This window comes from Neovison vison, chromosome 5 (assembly GCF_020171115.1).
Source record: "Neovison vison isolate M4711 chromosome 5, ASM_NN_V1, whole genome shotgun sequence".
Lineage (NCBI taxonomy): Eukaryota > Metazoa > Chordata > Mammalia > Carnivora > Mustelidae > Neogale > Neogale vison.
Window position 1 is genome coordinate 157115780 of NC_058095.1, and position 20292 is coordinate 157136071.

General features: G+C 37.4%; 1 protein-coding gene across 3 annotated transcripts in view; it reads right to left on the bottom strand.

Annotated features, from left to right (window-relative positions):
• NALCN (sodium leak channel, non-selective) overlaps positions 1-20292 on the bottom strand; it is a 316125-nt gene that overhangs the window by 156037 nt on the left and 139796 nt on the right. For all 3 annotated transcript variants that reach the window (XM_044250049.1, XM_044250048.1, XM_044250050.1), the window contains exon 12: positions 3167-3334. In XM_044250049.1, coding sequence (XP_044105984.1) covers positions 3167-3334 — 168 coding nt within the window. The remainder of the gene's footprint in view (positions 1-3166; positions 3335-20292) is intronic.

Consider the following 20292-nt stretch of genomic DNA (forward strand, 5'->3'; position numbering starts at 1 on the left):
TATTAAAATACTAACATTCACATAATATCCAGAATAACAATATGGAAAGATTTCACATTCTTACAGATTTTTTATTCTCAGACATAAATGATTCAGTATCTAATTGTTAACAGCTGAGTCCAGGCAAGTTTACAGGAACAATTTAACTGGCTTTATAGCTCAGCTTTTAATACGGCTTGTATTAAGATCATATTTAAAAGACTGTCGAAGTAATTTTGAGTCCTATCCCAAATCCTAATAAAACAGCATCTGCACATCTGTGCAACTTTGATAAATTAATATTTCATTAGCTGGAAGCAGAACTTAACATGACTTCTACATGGCCGATTTGATCAGCATTTTCAAAGGTGTAAGCCGCATCCCTGGAAAGGCAAAATCCTTATCAATGACTCTAGTTATGCCTTTTCATTTATTTGGGGATAAATATGCTTTTCACTGTGTTTATCCAATAAAGCCTTTAGATTTTGCGTTCCTACAGATATGGAATAAAGTGAACCATACTCTGAAAGACAAGCACCATAAAACATTTTGTGGTTACTTCCAAAGCCCATTTTCCTGGTCATATTTCTAAGTCTGTATTTTAAAGATCTCTCTGTTAATTACAAGTGAGATACTTGAAAAATTGCATGGCTAGAAATTTAGACTATAAAATTAAACTTCTTAGCAATGAGTTTCTGTCACTTGCTAGTTATGTGGTCTTGGGCAACTTTGGGATCTCAGTTTCATGTATGCTCTCTGTCTCACAGGACAGTGGTGAGTAACAAACAGCACAAGGCTCTCAGCATGGTGCCTGGCACATAGTAAATGCACAATAAATACTCACCAAGGTCATCAGGATTACCTGGGTATGTCAGAACCTTAGCATTTTGTGAAACTATTTCTTCCTACTGGGCAATAGCATGCTATACTCATTTCAGTCCAACCACACTGGCCTTTATTCTCTTCTTTAAACACATCAAACATGTTTTCACTTGAGGAAGGTGCCATGAGGTTTTCTTGGCTTATCCCTTCACTTCGTTTAGTCTCTGCTCAAAAGCGACTTCTCCAGAGAGGGCTGCCTTGAGCAACTTACCTAAAATAGGCTCCACCCCCACCCCGTCCCCAGCCCTTATCCTTTTTGCCCTTGTTTCTCCTTTATAATATTTCCAGCTCTTTACTCCACTTTCTTATGTGTACTTGTTTGTGAACTCTCTGCCCTCTAGAATGTAAGCTTCCTGAGGTGGGGCTTTTCCCTGCTTGTTCACTTCTGTCCTCCATATCTGGAACTGTGCCTGGAACATAGTAGGTGCTCAGTAAATATCAACTTGAATAAATAGAGAATAACACCAATAACTGCTCTCAGAGATAACTGACACTATAAAGGGAGTCATTTTGTACTAAACTGTTGACTTCACTTAAATATAAAAATGTGAAAATCACTAAAGGAAGACATGCTGCCAACATAATGAGGAAAGGCCCAGTCAGATAAAAAGTCCAAGGACCCACAAGGGAGACCAGAGTGGGCCCATGAAGAGCTAATCTGCTCAGGACAGTGGGCTCTTATATATGAATTTGCAAAAATCCTTGTGACACTAGAACTTCTCTAGAGATCTATATTTTAACCATATTATAAGTGAGGTAGTGTCTAATAATTTCATTAGAAAAATATAAACATGGTCATGTATAGAGAGATACAAATGAAAATCCCTTAACCATTAACGTAAATTAAATGATTTTAGATTATAATTCAGGATCAAAGACAACACTGAAGTTGCAAACTTCATTGACAGAATATTATTCAACTATGTCTCTATCTATATAAAACGATTAGAACCATGCATACTAATTTTAGATATTTTGTGGAAAATAGACAAGTAGGAAAAAACTAGAGATAAATGAATCATGTCTCTAAGTAATCACAAATTTATGATAGTCATTACTATATGGTTAAATATGCATGTGACTTCCTAAGCTATTCCTCAAATGTTTACCATTTTAAAAGTTCCCATTTTTTCTCACAATTTCAAAATATATATATTTGCATTAAAATTTTAATGTATTTCTAACTTTTCACTAAAAAGTTTTCTGTGAGAAACTAGAGGAATTTTAATACCCTGAATGTGTATGTATCCTTGTTGAGATAGGGATCCGGAGGGAGAAAACTGTGAGAGACTTAATCTCACAAAACAAACTGAGCATTACTAGGGGTGGGGAGGGAGAGGGTGGTTGGGTTATGGACGTTGGGGAAGGTATGTGCTATGGTGAGTGCTGTGAAGTGTATAAACCTGGTGATTCACAGACCTGTACCCCTAGGGCTAATAATACATTATATGTTAATAAAAAATAAAAAAAAAATTAAAAATAGGTACCATATTTTTCTTAATTTGGTTGACTTAATAGGTTTGTAAAAGATATCTTGTTGTTTTGATTATCAGGTATGTTTCCTATAATCATCTACACTAATTATCAAATGCAGGTACTAAATGCTCTTGTTGATTTTGTAAAGCTAGACAGCAGCACCAAAAGCATATAATGGCATGATTGGGAAGTACATTTCATATTGAGGGCTTTAAAAGTGCGTATATCTCTTGCCCTGGTCCCTTCCCTTATGATAAACAAGCCTAAGGATATAACCTGACAAATGACAAGGGATTTATCTCCAAAGATGCTGATATACTGAAGGCTTGACCCACGATATCCTCTGTGATTTCAGTATGTTTGGCAGTAATTACTAGAGGCCCAGCTTTTCACCCATGTTTGTAGGATATTTGTTACCATTTTTGTGAATTATGTTTTCATGTCCTTTCCTGAGATACCAGAAGTATGGAGATTCAAGTTGTAATTTGGCAGCTGAAATTAAAATTTCTCTGAAAATAACAGCTTTGGAATTGCCAATAAATAAAATTAGTGAAGTTGGAATGCACTTTTTTTCATCTAAGGAGAAAATTTCATCTAAAATATCTCCCTTTATTATTGTGCATTTTTAGAAGTTTGAAATACAATGATAATTTATGAATGCACTATTTTTGATATTGAAGATGTCACTGGGTTTACCTCAAGTTTGTGTTTATTCTATAATAATTATATATAACCATTTAATACAATTCTGTATAGTTGTTATAATGTGACTGGTATTTTTTCTGGAAAGAAAAAAATTCTACAGACAAGCAGACATTCCTCATATTACCTGAAAGTATGTGAACTGAGAATGATAAAGATCTGGATATACATGGAGAGTAGTTCCAATTACGAGTAGCAGTTCAAATTTGTGGAGAGATGAGCTAATATATCCAGTAAATCCCAAACACCATATCTTCAGAAGTGCTTCCAAATCAAAAAGTACTGTAAAAGCCACCTGGAGGAACAAAGAGACAGTGAAATTGGAACCTAAAATTATAATTTATTTAAAAATATTTCATACATGTGTTAGTATTTGAATTTCAGCAGCTATTACATAAAATGAAAAGCCCACAAGGATCTAGAGTGACGTGTTAAAAAAAAATGGTTTTGGAAAACACCAACAGACCATAGCAGACCAAATACAACTTGAGCAATCCATGAAATGTGTTAACTTGTTAAATGTTTGTGTTATTTTTTTATTACCCATTATTTGACATTTATTTAAAAGCTATTTAATTGAATATTGTATATGCAGAAAGGCTGCATTTTTCCATAAGTTATATTTTCTAAATATATGCACATGGCATGTTGTAAAATTATTTACATATTACTAAGCATCCGTAAACTAAAATAAAAAAGGGTAGATCTCATTATGGGACCACATAAATGAGCAAAGAAATATGGATTATATATCAAGCAATTTACATGTGTGTATATATACACACACACATAAATTAATATATTAATATGATTTATGTCTGCATTAAGAAAATTAACAATGAATATTAATATATTAATAAATGAGTACTACAACCTTTTAATATATCGCATTAATTCTATGAATTTGCTATTACAAACATCAATGTTATAAAATACACTTATAAACACAGCATGTTATTTTTCCTTTACTTGTCCTATGGGTAAGAATACTCATTTTATAAAGAAGTTTGCAACTGGAATTAAAGTGTGTAATGTAAAATTAACTTCTAATTAAAGAGCACAAAAATGAATGTTAGAATTAGCCAAACATATCCCTTTGAGAAGATACCAGATGATTTAATGGAAAATAGGAACAGAGGAGTGCGTCCCTCTTTTTTTCTACAGAAGGGATTTTTCTAGCAGAAGGGATTTTTTTCCCCACTCATATTACATAATAAAGTCCATATTTGAAAAACCTACAGGTAACATTCTACTCAATGGTGAAAAACTGAGAATTTTCTTCTAAGATGAGTAACAAGACAGTGATGTCCATTTTCTTTTACTCAACATAGTACTGGAAGTCTGAGCCACAGCAATCAGGCAAGCAAAAGAAATCAAAAGCATACAGACTGGTAAGGACTAAGTAATAATAACTAGAACAAACAATCTTAAAGTTTATATGGAACCACAAAAGACCCTGAATAGTCAAAGCAATCTTGAAAAACTGGAAGAAACTGGGAGGTATCACAACCCCAGATTTCAAGATATTCAATAAAGCTGTAGTAATCAAAACAGTATGATATTGGCACAAAAACAAACACATAGATCAATAGAGAGCCCAGAAATAAATCCATGATTATATAGTTAATAAATCTATGACAAAAGATTAAATATGCAATGTAAAAAAATAGTTTCTTTTCAACAACGCCACTGGTGTTGGGAAAATTGGACGGTTCCCACATTAGGTGCAATATTTAAAATTTTTATATCTTCTTATTGAATTGTTCCCTTTATGATTATATTGTGTCTTTCTTTGTGTCTTGTTAGTTTTTGTTTTAAAGTCTATTTTGTCCAATATAAAGATTGCTATCCCAGCTTCCTTTTCACTGCCATTTGCGTGATAAATGCTTTTCTATCCCTTTACTTTTGATGTATCTGAAGTGAGTCTCTTATAGGCAGCATATAAATGGGTCTTGCTTTTTAATCTATTCCGTCACGCTATGTCTTTTGATTGGAGCATTTAGTCCATTTACTTTCAAAGTAATTATTGATAGAAATGTATTTATTGCCATTTTGTTACTTGTTTTATGGTTGTTTTTGTAGTTCTTCTCTGTTCCTTTCTTTTCTTGCTCTTTTCTTTCAGAGTTTTCTGGCTTTTTAAAATGATATATTTGGAGTCTTCTTTATTTTTTGCATATATATTACTGGCTTTTAATTTTTGGTTATCAATCGGTTTGCATCTAACATCTTAGGAATATATTACATTGATGGTTCATTAAGGTTGAACCCATTCTATTTTTTAAAATTTAAGTTCAATTAGCCAGCATATAGTACACCATTTTGATGCAGTGTTCAATGATTCCTTAGTTGTGTATAACACTCAGTGCTCATCAAATCACATGCCCTCCTTAACACCCATCACCCAGTTACTCCATCCTCCCACTCCCCACTCCACTCCTTTCTGTAACCCTCAGTTGGTTTCCTGGAGTCAAGAATCTCTCATGGTTTTTCTCCCTCTCTGATTTCTTCCCGTTCAGTTTTCCCTCCCTTCCTCTTGAACACATTCTTTACTCCTCTCCCCTCCGTATTTTTAGGTATATGTGTCAAATTTTACATCCTTGTATTTCATGAATCTCTTGACCAATTTTTATAGATACTTAAATTTACTGCTTTTGTGTTTCTTGCTCCTCTTGCTCTTACTTATGGTCTTATTTTCCACTCAAAGCATCCCTTTTGACACTTCTGGTAGAGCTGGTTTAATGGTCATGAATTCCTTTAGCTTTTGTTTGTCTCAGAAACTCTTTATCTCTTCTTCTATTCTGAATGATAGCCTTATTGGATAGAGTATTCTTGGCTGCAGGTTTTTTCTTTCAGCACTTTAAAAATATTATGACACTTTCTTCTGGCCTGAAAAATTTCTGCTGAAAAATCATCTGATAACCTTATAGGGTTTCCCCTTGATGTAACAGATTTCTTTTCTCTTGCTGATTTTAAAATTCTCTGTCACTACTTATTGCCATTTTAATTACCATGTACCTTGTTGTGGACCTCCTTGGTTGATTTTGTTGAGGGCTTTCTGTGTCTCCCAAATCTGGATTTCTGTTTCTTTCTCCAAATTTGAGAAGTTCTCAGCTACTTTTTCTTCAAATAAATTTTCTGTCCCCATTTCTCTTTCTTCTACTGCAATCTAATTTCTAATTAATCTAATTTCTGTTTAATCTAATTTCTATCTAATGCAAATACTATTATAACTAATGATGTCGCTGAATTCCCTTTTTTCATTTTTTTAAAATTTTACAAGATTTTATTTATTTATTTGACAGAGAGAGATCACAAATAGGCAGAGAGGCAGGCAGAGGGGGAGGGGGAAGTAGGCTCCCTGCCGAGCAGAGAGCTCAATGTAGGGCTCAATTCCAGGACCCTGAGTTCATGATCTGAGCCAAAGGCATAGAGGCTTAACCCACTGAGTCACCCAGGCGCCCCTATCTTCATTTTATTATTATTATTTATTTTTTCTTACTCTCCTGTTCAGCTTGATTGCTTTACATTACTCTTTTTCAAATTGCTGATTCATTCTTCTGCTTCTTCTAGTCTATTTTTTCTATTTGATTTATTTTAAATTTTACTTATTGAGTTCTTCATTTCTGATTGGCTCTTTGTCACATTTTCTTTCTCTTTATTAAGGGCCTTAGTGACATTCTCCACTCTCTTCTCAAGTCCAGTAAGTATCTGTATGACCATTACTTTAAATTCTCTATTAGGGTTTGAAGTGGTGGGGGGGTGGGAGGTTGGGGTACCAGGTGATGGGTATTATAGAGGGCACGGCTTGCATGGAGCACTGGGTGTGGTGAAAAAATAATGAATAATGTTTTTCTGAAAATAAATAAATTGGAAAAAAATTATCTATTAGGGATATTACTTATCTTCATTTCATTTAATTATTTTGCTGTAATTTTGTCCTGTTCTTTCATTTGGGACATATTCCTCTGTATCCTCATTTTGTCTAACTCTCTGTATCTGCTTCTGTCTTAGGAAAGTTAGCTATATCTCCTGCTCTTAAAAGTAGTGACCTTATAAAGAAGAGTTTCTGTAGTGCCCTGCAGTGCAATGTTCCTGCTCACCAGAACTTGGTGCTTCAAGTCTGTCTCTTATGTATATTGTGTGTGCTCTAGTGTTATGGCTGAGCTTCTTTTGCTCTCAGTCCTGTTGTCTGCAATCTTCTCTTTGCCTATTTTGGGCAGGGTTTAGTCCCTGTGTTGTCAATATGCTAGTCTGGGGCTGCCTAAGGCTTGAGTTGAGTCAGACTAGGCATTTTCCAGAGATGCAGTAGCACCAAACTGTAGGGAAGTTACCCTGTGTTGTCCCCTGAGAACCTTGCATTGGTGGTTGGGGCCGGTAGTCAGACAAGAATGTCTGTCCCCAACCTACTACTGGTGTCATAGTTGGACTGATGTGTGTGTCCTTCCCCTCTCCCTGTGGTAGGAGTCTCTTTGGGGTGATGCTGATCCCTGTGGGGCTGCTTACATACTGCCAGGCTTGTAGCACTCATTGATGGGCTTTGGTCAAGTGTGTACTGAAAGGGCAGGTCTGCAGGAGAATGCTTGGGTGTGACATACTGTTAGCAAATTAGGTGGATAGTGTTGTTCCCATGTTGGTTCCCACAGGTGTGTAAGTGTGTAGGCTGGGGGTGGGGAGGGAATTGCACCTGCCATCTCTTTTGTTCTTGAAGTCCCCCAAGGACCCTTGCCCCTCTAGCACATGCTCTAAGATTAATACACAAATCTCCCTCCCATAAATCCCATGTGCTTTTCAAACTGCTGTATCTCCCTCCTGCCCATGGATAGTCAGTCCCTCAGGTTAATTTAGCTATCAACCGTATCTCCGAGGCTCTTCTTGCCCTCTTCAATGTGGTATCTTCTCTCCATGTAGTTGTGAAGAGTCTGTTCTGCCAGTCCTCAGGTTGTTTTCTGGATTATTTACACTGATGTGGCTGTTACCTAGTTGTATCTTTGAGACGTGGTGAATTTAGGGTCCCCCTACTCTGCCATCTTACCCAGAAGTCTTCAATGTTTATTTGGTTCAACATTTTCCTTACTGATTTATTGAAGGTTTGGATTTCCTTGATTAGGAATCATCAGGAAAAATGGTTAAACAGTTTTCCACTTCTAAAACAAGATTGCACTAACTATCCTTACACAATATCAGTATTTTATTGGGCTTTTGTATCTACATATACATTCTCAAAGCTGGCATTCCTGGGGCAAAGGACAGGTTTGCATGTTTAAAATTGTAGAAAATATTAAGGGATTACTTTCAAAATGTTATAAGTCTTTTGCCTTCTAGCAAGATAGGAAAGGGTTTCTTGTCCTAAATCTATACTATCACCAGATGTAATGGGACTTAATCAAACTAACTTATCTGTTCATATGTGTATTGATCATTTAGATTTTTCTTTTTAAAACAATTCTCCTGTTCATAACCATGCCAATTTTCTGTGGTGGTGTTTTGTCTTTCTTATCAGTGTTCTGTATTGCTGATATTAAGGACATTAATCTTTGTCTGCTATATGAACTGCAAATATTTTTTCCCTAGTCAATAGTTTGATTTTTAACTTTGGTGGCAGTAGCTCTACTACAACCACTTTAAATTTTATTTGGTCACATGTTTCTACCTTTATATTTTTAAACTTCTTCTTTACCTTTTAAAGCAAAATAGGACTTTAGGAGGACTATTATTGAGTCTTCTTATCCAAAAAACACAGTTTTTCTATTTATTTGGATGATGTTCTTTAATAAAAATTTCCCCCATAATGATGTTATTGTTTACTTGTGAAATTTAATTCTATGACTTTAATAGTCTGATAGCTAACATAAATGCATTTTTAACCCTTTTTATTTCTATTTATTTACCATTTCCACCTAGTTAGTTCCAGTGGAGTAAAAAGGCTATTGATTTTTCTATAATGATTTTCTATACCCACCTTACTACATTCTTCTAATATTTTAAATAATACCTCCTGGGTTTTATAGAAATATGTACATTTCACCTGCAAATGAAGATAAGATTTTTTTCAAGACTTCTTTAGGAGTTAATTGTATTAATTCACTAGCTATAATGCTACATCTGTATTATAATACAGTTATAATACAAAATTGGCAGTAAGAGAGATCCCTAATTTGCTCTTATTTTCAAAGAAAATTTTCCAGCATTCATATAAAATGGTTGCAGTGGGTTTTGGTAATTAATTGCCACCATGTTTAAGGGCTTTCCTTCTGCTCTGCTTACAGGATTTTAGCTTTTAATTTACTGAGCCAAAGAAATATATTACAAGAGTCTTTGATGTTGACCATTTATATATTCCTGGAATAAATCTTAGATGGTAATGCTAGCCTGTTGGATTTTATTGAATAACATGTTACTTATAATACTTGTAACTATTGTCATATATGAAATTGGTCCATAATTTTACCTGTACTATCATCATCAAGATTTTGGTTCAGCTTACGCTAGCTTTCTCAAATGTATTGTGGAGTTTCCCATCTTTTGCATGATCTGTAATTTCTCAAATAAAATAAGTATTATTTCATCTTTGAAAGTAGGTACAATCCATGGGAACTCCAACCCCATGTGTAGGCATGTTTGTGTCGACACATTTTCAGTAAAGCTTACTCTTTTTCTAATAATCTGCAGTCAAGGTCAAAATTGAAAGTTTCCTTATCATATCCTCCTGAGGGTGGACTTTTTCCTTCTTTCACTGAAATACAGACCTCAGGTTTCCATGTTATGTGGGGGGTCTCTATTCTGGCACCTCACCTTCGCAGGTTCTTCTATCCTGGTTATAGCTCTTAAAATCGGAAGTTTTAGATGACAAAGATAAGCAAATGCCGTCAGAGTAGCCATTGGTGTTAGTGCCCATCTCATGTTCTGCACTTACATCACACTTAATTTTTGGCCTTGAGGATATTCCTAAATTTTTTGCATGTCCTGATAAGCATTTAAAATACAATAATATTTTAGTTGTAAGTTTTAGTTGTTTCATCGAGAGATGATTTTCAGCCACCTTTTGGGGCCACCTTGTATGTGTTTCCTATAATCAATACACTATTTGAGTTTGTGTTTAAGCATAATCCGATTTTCTAGGTCTTTTGAGAGGAAAATTCAATCTGTGCATATTTGATGTGCCAAAATTAGCCTTGGTCTTCTTTCCAATTTTTTGTATGTCATTGCTATAAATTTTTCTTGTCGTTTCTGACATGGTGAAACTGTTGTTAATTTCTTCCCCCCTTGTTAATTTGGACATTCTACTTTCCTTTTCCTCCAGTTCAATTCACAACAGTCATAAATCAATCTACCCTTTTTTATTATTGCATCAAAATTGAATAATTGTAAGCTCCTCTCCCACACAAATTTGCTTGCTCAGACATCCCTCACACCCCCACCATCTACACAGCATGCTTCTATCACCCCATGTTTCATAAGTATCATGCCCCTTCCTAAATCCTGCCTTTTTGGAGATTGTTTACACATTTACTTCCAGTTTCTTGAACCATAACTACTTTTTTCCGAAGGATTCTTGTATGACATTTTTATTGTCATCTTTCATTTGGATTGGACACCTAACTCTCTTCTTTCCTTGTCAGCCTCTCTGGTCTACATCTCCTTTTCCTTTGCTATTTCTCCAATATACTTATGATTCGCATACTTTAGAATAGTTTGCTCATATAAATATCACAAGTTGTATACTCTTTTAAGCTTTCCTATTCAAAATTCATTTTTTCTTCTAATTTTTTATTTGAATTCTAGTTAGTTAACATATAGTGTAATATTGGTTTCAGGAGTAGAAGTTAGTGGTTCATCACTTACATGTAACAGCCAGTGATCATTATATCAATACTTTAATTGATACCTCAATTAATACTTTAATACCCATTACCCACCAAAATGCATTTTTACCATGGACATGACTATTGTTGCTGCATACAGATTCTTTGCTCTCAATAGTCTATACATATATTAATTCACTGCCTTCTACCTTCCAATATTGTAGATGAGTTGTATCTGATGCACAGTACAATTATTTTGTTTTTGCTGATTTTTTAAGCCTGCTGAGAGGCTTAAACATTTTTCCTTATGCTTGCAACCAAGGAAGGTCACCAGGGCATGCCTAGGAATTTTTTTTTTTTTCATTTAATCTCCCTGAGATTTAGTGACTCCTTTTAATCTACTGATTTATGCTTTTCCTCAATTTAGGAACATTTTTCTCTCATTATTAATTTTCTTCTATCCATTCTCTTTTTTCTCCAGGAGCTTGTATTGGTCACATCAGAGTGGTTAGTCTCTTTCGCTTTTTCCTTCATGATTTCTGCCATTTCTTTGAGGTCTCCCACCACTTTATCTTCTGTATTAATAATTCTTTCTTAACGTCAACCACACCCTTTTTCAGCTCTTTTTTTAAAAAAAGTTTAGCTAAAATTTCAGAAAGTTTGTTTTGTGTCTTAATTGCCTGTGCTTGAGACATTAAAAAACAAAACAAAACAAAACAAACCCTCCTGTCTTCCACCAATTATATTTGTTTGGGAAACTCCTATACTTGTTCATCTTGGTTTTCTGAGTTTCATCTTTAGTTCATGACTGCTTTTTTTTTTTTTTTTTTTTTTTTTTTGTCTTTTAGGATCTATTGAGCAGTAACAAATGAGAACTTGTAGGGGGGACTGTGATTTTTATGGTAAGTGACCTAAAAACCCATGGTCCTCTGCTGGGCAGCAAGGAGGGAGCTGCCCTTTGTCAAGGCTCATCCTAGGCTGGTGGAATCCATTTCCAACTGCCTCTACCTGGAAACAATTAAGCTTCTAGCGAGGCTCCTTTCCTGGCTCATCAACATCAGTGGGATTTTTTGGATCTCTCTGGACCACAAGCAACCACGAGGCAGGTGTAACTCCTGTGCAGGGTCAGCCCCAGACAGCCAGAGGATCCAAATCTCTGCCATAAGTTTTTTGTTTGTTTGTTTGTTTGTTTTAAATATTTTTGTTTTATTTATTTATTTATTAACATGTAAGCCATAAGCTTTAACAAAGAGGCGAGTTTTCTCCAGCTCTGGTTTCTTAGTCTGGGACTTGTAACAATATGAAGACCATTGGGGGAATCACTGGAGAAACTGAAACAAGAGGGGTCTGTCCTGATGGTCCAACCTGCAGCTGGACCTGGCTATTGTATTAGCGGAGGGAACAATGACAGGGACCCACACATCTCTCTCTAGGATTCACCTGTATTTTCAGACTTTCTTTCCAAAGGAAAGAATGAAATCCATATCAAAGTGTCTTTTTTTTTTTTAAGTTGGGAATTACTGATAAATACCTGAAATATATTCAACTAGATTGTCAAATTATATATAAATACAACTAATCACTTTACCAACTTTGCATTTGCTATCAAAAGACAGATGGAATGGTCTCTTTAAAGGATCATAATTCATGATTAAATATGCAGCTAGATCTATTTGCATTATTATTTGCTCAGTGGGAAAATCTATGTGCTTTTCAAACCTACCAAGAGCCACTAAAAATGCATTTAGCAAACTGTTATGTGATTATGTGTAAATAATATTCCCGCTCATTTTCCTACTGGAGTTCCTGATTCCAGTACTCGTGGGATCCAATCCCTCATTTTAACATAATTTGTTAATTATTATAAGCTAACACTCCGGTTCTCTGAGAAACAGTAATCCCAAGGTGGTAAAATTTTTATGAAAATTGTTATACATGAAAATATATGTAACTTGGTTATAACTAGGGATTACTCTGGTGTAGGGAAGAACTATGTCAGGAATTAAAGGAGTGATTTAGGAAAATCAAATTAGCTTACATGTTCATGAAGTATTCTAATGTAGGCCAGAAGGTTTAGTGCTGCATTTCAATTCAGAGGAATATCACAGTTCAGAAGCAGTGGAGTGGAACAGTGAGGGGGAAGCTGTAGCAACCCTTCTTAGTGGGTGGCTCCAGCCCATGTCAGGGAACTGAGCCTTGACAATAGCTGAACAGGGAGGAACTTGCCAGGGTCATGCTGTTGGCCATACAAAAGGCAGAAGGCCCCAGGGCTGCCAGCAGAACCTAGACACCTGAAGGAGTGCTCATAAGAATCAACTAGAAATGTGTCCATTTTCAGACTTCTTCCAAATCCCAGGTAGTCAATAGTGCAACCCCACGGGAGGGTGGATTCCCACTCATCACTACTGGTCTGGGAGGGCACGTGCCATTGCTGTGCCCCTTCCCTCTGCAGCTCCCACATGGACAAGGTCCATGGGACCTTTCCTCTGTCTCCGATCCCTGCAGCACATGATACAGTGTGTGAGTGCTTACAAGTTGAAACTCATCTTTTCAAGAGTGAAGTTAAGTGATAAACTTCCCATAAATATTGTCACATTCCTTAAAACAACTTGGAAACAGTACATGAAGAAAACAAATATTTTTCTCCCTACAATTTTCCCAAGTCAGTGTTTTCCAATCCTTTTTTTTTTTTTTTTTAAACACCCCTCCTCCCCAGCCAGGGGTCTTTTTAGATATTTTGTTTCTAATCACCACCCCATATGGAATTTTAATACCACAGATGTTATATATCTGTCTACCTACTTCATATGCCTATCTCTGCTTTATAAATAGAAAGAGTAAGATTTTTTTTTTGCCTCCCTAAAAACCAATTGTTACCCCTTAACAGGTGTTTTCACTCCCTGTTGAAAATGCACCCCCTATAGATATATCTGGTTTCATGTCATTATAGCAAATTTTAACCATTATTTTCAGGAATGCAGGTTATATGAGTTCTTTAAGCAAAGAACTATGCTTTGTTATTTCTTCTCCAAGTTTTCATTTCATAATAATACTCATGCCATTTCATATATACCATAATGCATCCTCTTGTCCTCAAGAAAATTACCAATAATGGAATGCAGATTTAAAAATTAAAGGAGTTATTCCAAAAAAACAGTATTATATTTGTATCCAGGAAACTATGTCACTAGTGAAAATATTTTTTTAGAGTGAAAAGTATGAGAAATTGATTTAAAATGCTTGTTTACTAAAATAACTTGCAATTGGATTTGTGAGGCTAACAGGTAAAACAGTAAGATGAGTGCCAAATTTCTGAGGCTAAGGAGAAAAATAACCAAATGAAAATGACATGCATAATGTAAATACAACAATAGAAATCATTCTGCCCTTTTAATTCAATGAATAATGTATGAGCATTTATAGGTGACAAATTATAAGTGAGCTGATTGTGCCATGTGGGTCTGAGAAGATAAAATGGTAGAGATGCTGCCCAAATATAGGAAAGATACTTGAAATATGCTATCCAAGATTTGTGTTTTGGTCTCTATTTCACACTTCCATAGGCACATAATGGATATTAATGAGAAAATGAATGCAAATTTGTCACAAAAGAAGATTAGAGAACACAAGTCATAAGATATCCAGTTCAGGTAACTCTCTTCTCCTAAATGAAATTCAGATTAAATAACATCAAAATAAATGCTTATCTGCATCCCTCTAGAGGTGTCTGTAAATCCCCGCTCTTAGCCTACAGTGTACCTTCAGTATTCCACATAAACAGTAAACTTCTGAAATGGTTCATGGAATAGTTGAAAAGGTCATTATTATATTGTTTTTCACCTAACAGGGTCCTGTCCAAGTCCTTTGGAAGAAAGGACCAAAAATATTATTGTCAGAAGAAGCTTATTTAATGAAAATTTTCCAAAAAGGAAATTAAACTTAATGATAATCTGAAAGACTGCTGTTATGGCAAATGAGTCACTTTCTTAATTTGGTCATTTCTTGTGATTAATGAGGTGAAATATGGGTGTCAGATTTTGTTGGAAGTTAAATAAATGGGTCTTTCATTTAATTTTATTTTAACAAATATTATAAAGCCAAATGTCCTCAGAGGGACACAGAAGCTACTCTTCCAGAAAAGATTAATTTTTGAAAGATGGCAAATAGTCCATGCTTTAAGAAAGCCTTTCTGCTTCAAACACACAGCTGCCATAGAGAAACAGGAAACCAGAGAGACATCTTGGATCTAAACAAAGCAAACCTCTCTCCTGACCAGAAATGCTGTTCTTTATTGCTGGCTTCATTGTGCTAGCTCTCCCATCAATTTGTGACTTTCTTAAAAGAGGAATTTTGGGGGCGCCTGGGTGGCTCATTGGGTTAAGCCTCTGCCTTTGGCTTTGGTCATGATCTTAGGATCCTGGGATGGAGCCCCACTTTGGGCTCTTTGCTCTGCGCCTGCTCCCCCCACCCACCCCCGCCTGCCTCTCTGCCTGCTTGTAATCTCTGCCTGTCAAATAAATAAATAAAATCTTAAAAAAAAAAGAGAGGAATTTTGTTAAAACTGTTAATCTTCTTCTGTGCATAACACTATGCTGATAAGTTTCTGTTAAACGTATAGTCTAATAGATACACCTTTATATTTATGTTTTTATATAACAAGAAAAAAGTACTGTTCAAGTTTTAGTACTTAAGAGAATGAGACTATCCACTTATATTCAATATAAAAATATGATTTTGTTGCAAGCTGGTGCAACCACTCTGGAAAACAGCATGGAGGTTCCTCAAAATGTTGAAAATAGAACTGCCCTATGACCCAGCAATTGCACTACTGGGAATTTACCCTAAAGATACAAACGTAGTGATCCAAAGGGGCACGTGCACCCGAATGTTTATAGCAGCAATGTCCACAATAGCCAAACTATGGAAAGAACCTAGATGTCCATCAACAGATGAATGGATCAAGAAGATGTGGTATATATACACAATGGAATACTATGCAGCCATCAAAAGAAATGAAATCTTGCCATTTGCGACAACATGGATGGAACTAGAGCGTATCATGCTTAGCGAAATAAGTCAAGCGGAGAAAGACAACTATCATATGATCTCCCTGATATGAGGAAGTGGTGATGCAACATGGGGGCTTAAGTGGGTAGGAGAAGAATCCATGAAACAAGATGGGATAGGGAGGGAGACAAACCATAAGTGACTCTTAATCTCACGAAACAAACTGTGGGTTGCTGGGGGGAGGGGGGTTGGGAGAAGGGGGGTAGGGTTAAGGACATTGGGGAGGGTATGTGCTTTTGGGTAAATTGGAAGGGGAGATGAACCATGAGAGACTATGGACTCTGAAAAACAATCTGAGGGGTTTGAAGTGGCGGGGGGGTGGGAGGTTGGGGTACCTGGTGGTGGGTATTATAGAGGGCACAGCTTGCATGGAGCACTGGGTGTGGTGAAAAAATAATGAATACTGTTTTTCTGAAAATAAATAAATTGGAAAAAAAATGATTTTGTGTATACTACTACTAACAATGTTCCATCTTAGATCAGAATTAAAAATGAAAACTCTTACTAAAGAAAGCAAATTCATCTTTTCACGTGTATACATAGCCTAAAAGAACAAAGAAAAATTTTTCCTGTTTCTTAACTAATTTTTAAATTTAGGTTAGTAGCAAAACTGGTCTCCAGCTATATAACAGAAGCTAAGCAGCTTAATTTGTATTTAAAAGTTATTTTTTAGACTGCAAGATGATTCTAACGGGTACAGTGGTTTATTTTGGATTTTTTAAAAAGATTTTATTTATTTATTTGACAGAGAGAGGGAGATCACAGAGTAGGCAGTACTTAATAAGTACTTAATAACTACTAAGTATAAGTAGGCAGAGAGGCAGGCAGAGAGAGGGGGGAAGCAGGCTCCCTGCTGAGCAGAGAGCCCCGTGTGGAGCTCGATTCCAGGACCCTGAGATTATGACCTGAGCCGAAGGTAGAGGCTAAACCCACTGAGCCACCCAGGCATCCCTATTTTGGATTTTGAAATTATCCTGGAATTTGTGGGAACTCAAGAAATTATTTCTCTGAAAGCGCAGGGCCATGTGTGATCTATTTTAAAAATAAACTTTCTAAAATATCATATTATGCTATTGCCTTAAATACTGAATCATGATAGCCCATACACTTGAATTTCTGTTATTACAGCTATTTTAAGAAGTAAATAGGGCAATGAATTCTTTTAAAGTACTTGGGAACATAATAGAATCTCCCCCAAATGGCAGTTATTATTTTTGTTAGTATTAGTATATTTGAATTTAACACATAAAGATGTTAGTTGACATATTCTCTGTTCTTATAGTTCAAGCCAAAGTTGAGAACAATTGCTTATTTTTATAAATACAGTTTTATTGGAACACCACCACTCTGAGCCCACACTCATTTTTGTATAACAACGGTAGGGTTGAGTAGCTGAGACAAAGAGCATGTGGCCTGAAAAGCCTGTGAAGTTTATTATCTGGCTCTTTAAGAAAAACTTTGCTGACTTATCCCTGTTCACTGAATCTGCTTCCTATGTCCTTGCCTCAGCTGGTTCTGTCCCAGCACATGGCTTCCTCTACAGCCCTTTCTAGAAGGGGATGCTCATGCTCCAGTGTCCCACATGGCTCATGGAGGATAGCATGTGGATGAGGAAGAGATGACTTGTCTCTTACTCCTCAACAGCCTTTAAGTATATTCCATCAGTTTAAGACATCCTCTCATCTGACCCTCCCTGTGGCTGCCATTCATTAATCTCTCCATCAGGTCTTCCTATGTACCCCTGCCTACACTCCTTCCCCAAGAACTGGCCTCACACAGAATGAGTTCAATGTCATTGTGAAGATTTTAGCCGACATCTTAGTTTGATAGCTCCTTGCCATCTTGCATGGACTCCATCATTATGTTTGAGACAATCATAACCATGTAACACTTCATATTTTATGTTTAGTTATCCAGCATTTTTCTGAAATCCTAAATCCTTGGTCCCACTTTCCTCATAACCTGCAGCCCACTGACAGACACTTGAAGCAGGTAGAGCGTAAATATTCCTCCAGGAAGCTCTCAACTATCTTCATATTAATGGCTTGCTAGAAGGAAAAACAACCTTAACTTGACAAAGACAAGGCCTCAGCTATCCTGTGAGTCTTCTTTAACATAAGAAAATCCTTTTGAAAATTCTCTTTTCCTTACTTCCCCCAACTCCCAATTATGTAAGCAGCCACCCCTCACGACCCTGGGGCAGCAGCTCTTTCTGCCCAATGGTCCTGTCCCTCTGCTTTAATAAACCACCATTTTGCACCAAAAACCCCAAAACTTTCTCTAGCTCTCTCAGCTCCACCAGCCTGGAAAATCTCCAGAGATGCCTCAGTCTCAGTGTTGCCTTTCTCCTTTTTATGCGAGGCTAAAAAAGGCACAGACCTATCTAAATTGGTATCATTATGAATTTGTAGCTTCAAAATTCGGCTGGGTCTTTAGCATTGGAATTAATGTATTTTTAATTGCCTTATTTCTACATTCTTCACAGGGTCCATACCTTCCCATTTGATAGTCTTATTATCGGGCTGGATATAGACCTTGCTTTCTACTCTAGACAGGAATCACTTGACTGGGATTTCTCAATGTTCGAATCCTAGCATTAGAAATTCACCTGCAAGGGGGGACAAGATGGCGGGGGAGTAGGAGGAGGCGCCTTTTCAGCCGGTACCCCAAAGTGAGCTGATTACCTAGCAAAGAACCCCGATCACCCATGAAATCAGCCTGAGATCAGAATTAGACACGTCTGGATCTCTACAGGGGCAGAAGACGCCAGTGGCAGGTCAAGCGGAGCGGGAACGGCGGACTGATATCGGAAGATAAACAAAAGGGGGAGGGAGCCACCAGAGGCGACCGGTGCGAAAGTCAGACCCCAATAGGAGCGAGAGCGCCCTGCGTCTGGGGACCAGCAGTAACTCGGAGACTGGTTGAAAGCACTCCAAAAGAGCAAAGGATCGCGGGGGCAAATTGTGGGAATCGGGGCGGCTAGGGACAGGGGCTTGAGTCCCCAGTCCCAGACGGCCTCCCCGGCGCGGAGGCAGAGAGAGTGCGGCGGAGAAACCGGCTCCTGGTCCCTAAGTCGCCAGCGCGCCCCAGAGCGCGTGGGTTCTGGCTCCTGTGAGGGGATGGGAGCTGCGCCGGTCTGCAGAACGCGCTAGCCCTACCACAAAGCTTGAGACGCGCGCGCACGTCCCTCAAGCTCCCCTGAGTTACAGAGGCCCGGGGGCGCTCCTTGACCCGCGCCATTGTTTCAAAGCCTAAGCCGCGCGCGCGAAACTCTTCCCCGGACAGAGGCGCGCAAAAGCCCAGCCTGGGGCTCACGGACCCGCGCCCCGTTCTCAGTGCCCCAGACGCGCGCCTGACCCACAGCCGCCTCTGAAAAGAGGTGCGCGCAAGCCGGGCACTCCCAGCCCCGGCCGGCGGCAAAATCTCAGTGTGCGATCGCTGCTGGGAACCTCTCTGGCGGTCAGGAGCTCCCAGACAGCCGCCACTGCCTCGGCTTTGGGGACGAGCAAAAGATCCTGCGCCCCCAGGGTCTGCAACTTGGAACCTGCGCTGCCAGCGGCCAAGGGGGAATTTATTCAGCTTCTGCACCCAGACTGAGGCTTCTCTCTGAGACGGAGATCAGGGTGCGGTTTGATTTCCTCTAAAACTACAAAAACCATCAAAGGTGGTCAAGGTGAAAGAAAAAAAAAGTGAACAAGCATAAAAACCGCCAGAGAACAAAAGCCTGAAAAAAACCAGTTTCCTCAGAGCCCACCCCCTTGAGGGGGGCGGGGGGACTCACCTCAGGAAACATCATTGACTGACAACCCACGTGGCAGGCCCCTCCACCAGAAAACAAACCAAGAAAGAAAAAAAAAAAGGACTACAAGAGAACCACCACTACTTCATAGGAAAACTTGTATTGTTCACTCGTTCCCACTATTCCGGTTCATTTTTTTTTTTTTTTTACACATAGGTAATTTTTTTAACCTATTTACCATCACAGCGAGTTGTACAGTACATCAAATTCCATAATACCATTCTAACCTGAACTTTTTGATACATACATCTATGTTTTTCTTTTGCATTTTTATTTTTTGAATTCCTTTTTTTAAATTTTAGTTTAGTTTAGTCTAGTTTATTCCTTTTTATTTTTATCCTCTAATATTCATATAGAGTTAAACTTCAAAGTAATCCCCTTTCCCCAATCAATACTACCCCTATAGGTAAACCAATTTTTAATCCCCTTTATCTTAGGAAAGTTGAGTCCTTTAACAAAGATATCAAGATACATCCAGGAAGAATCAAAATAACCTTCCTCGCACACACTGAGAATTTATAAGAACTCTCCCATCTTCTTTCACCAGTGTTTCTGTGTTTTTTTGTGTTTGCCCTGATAGCATAT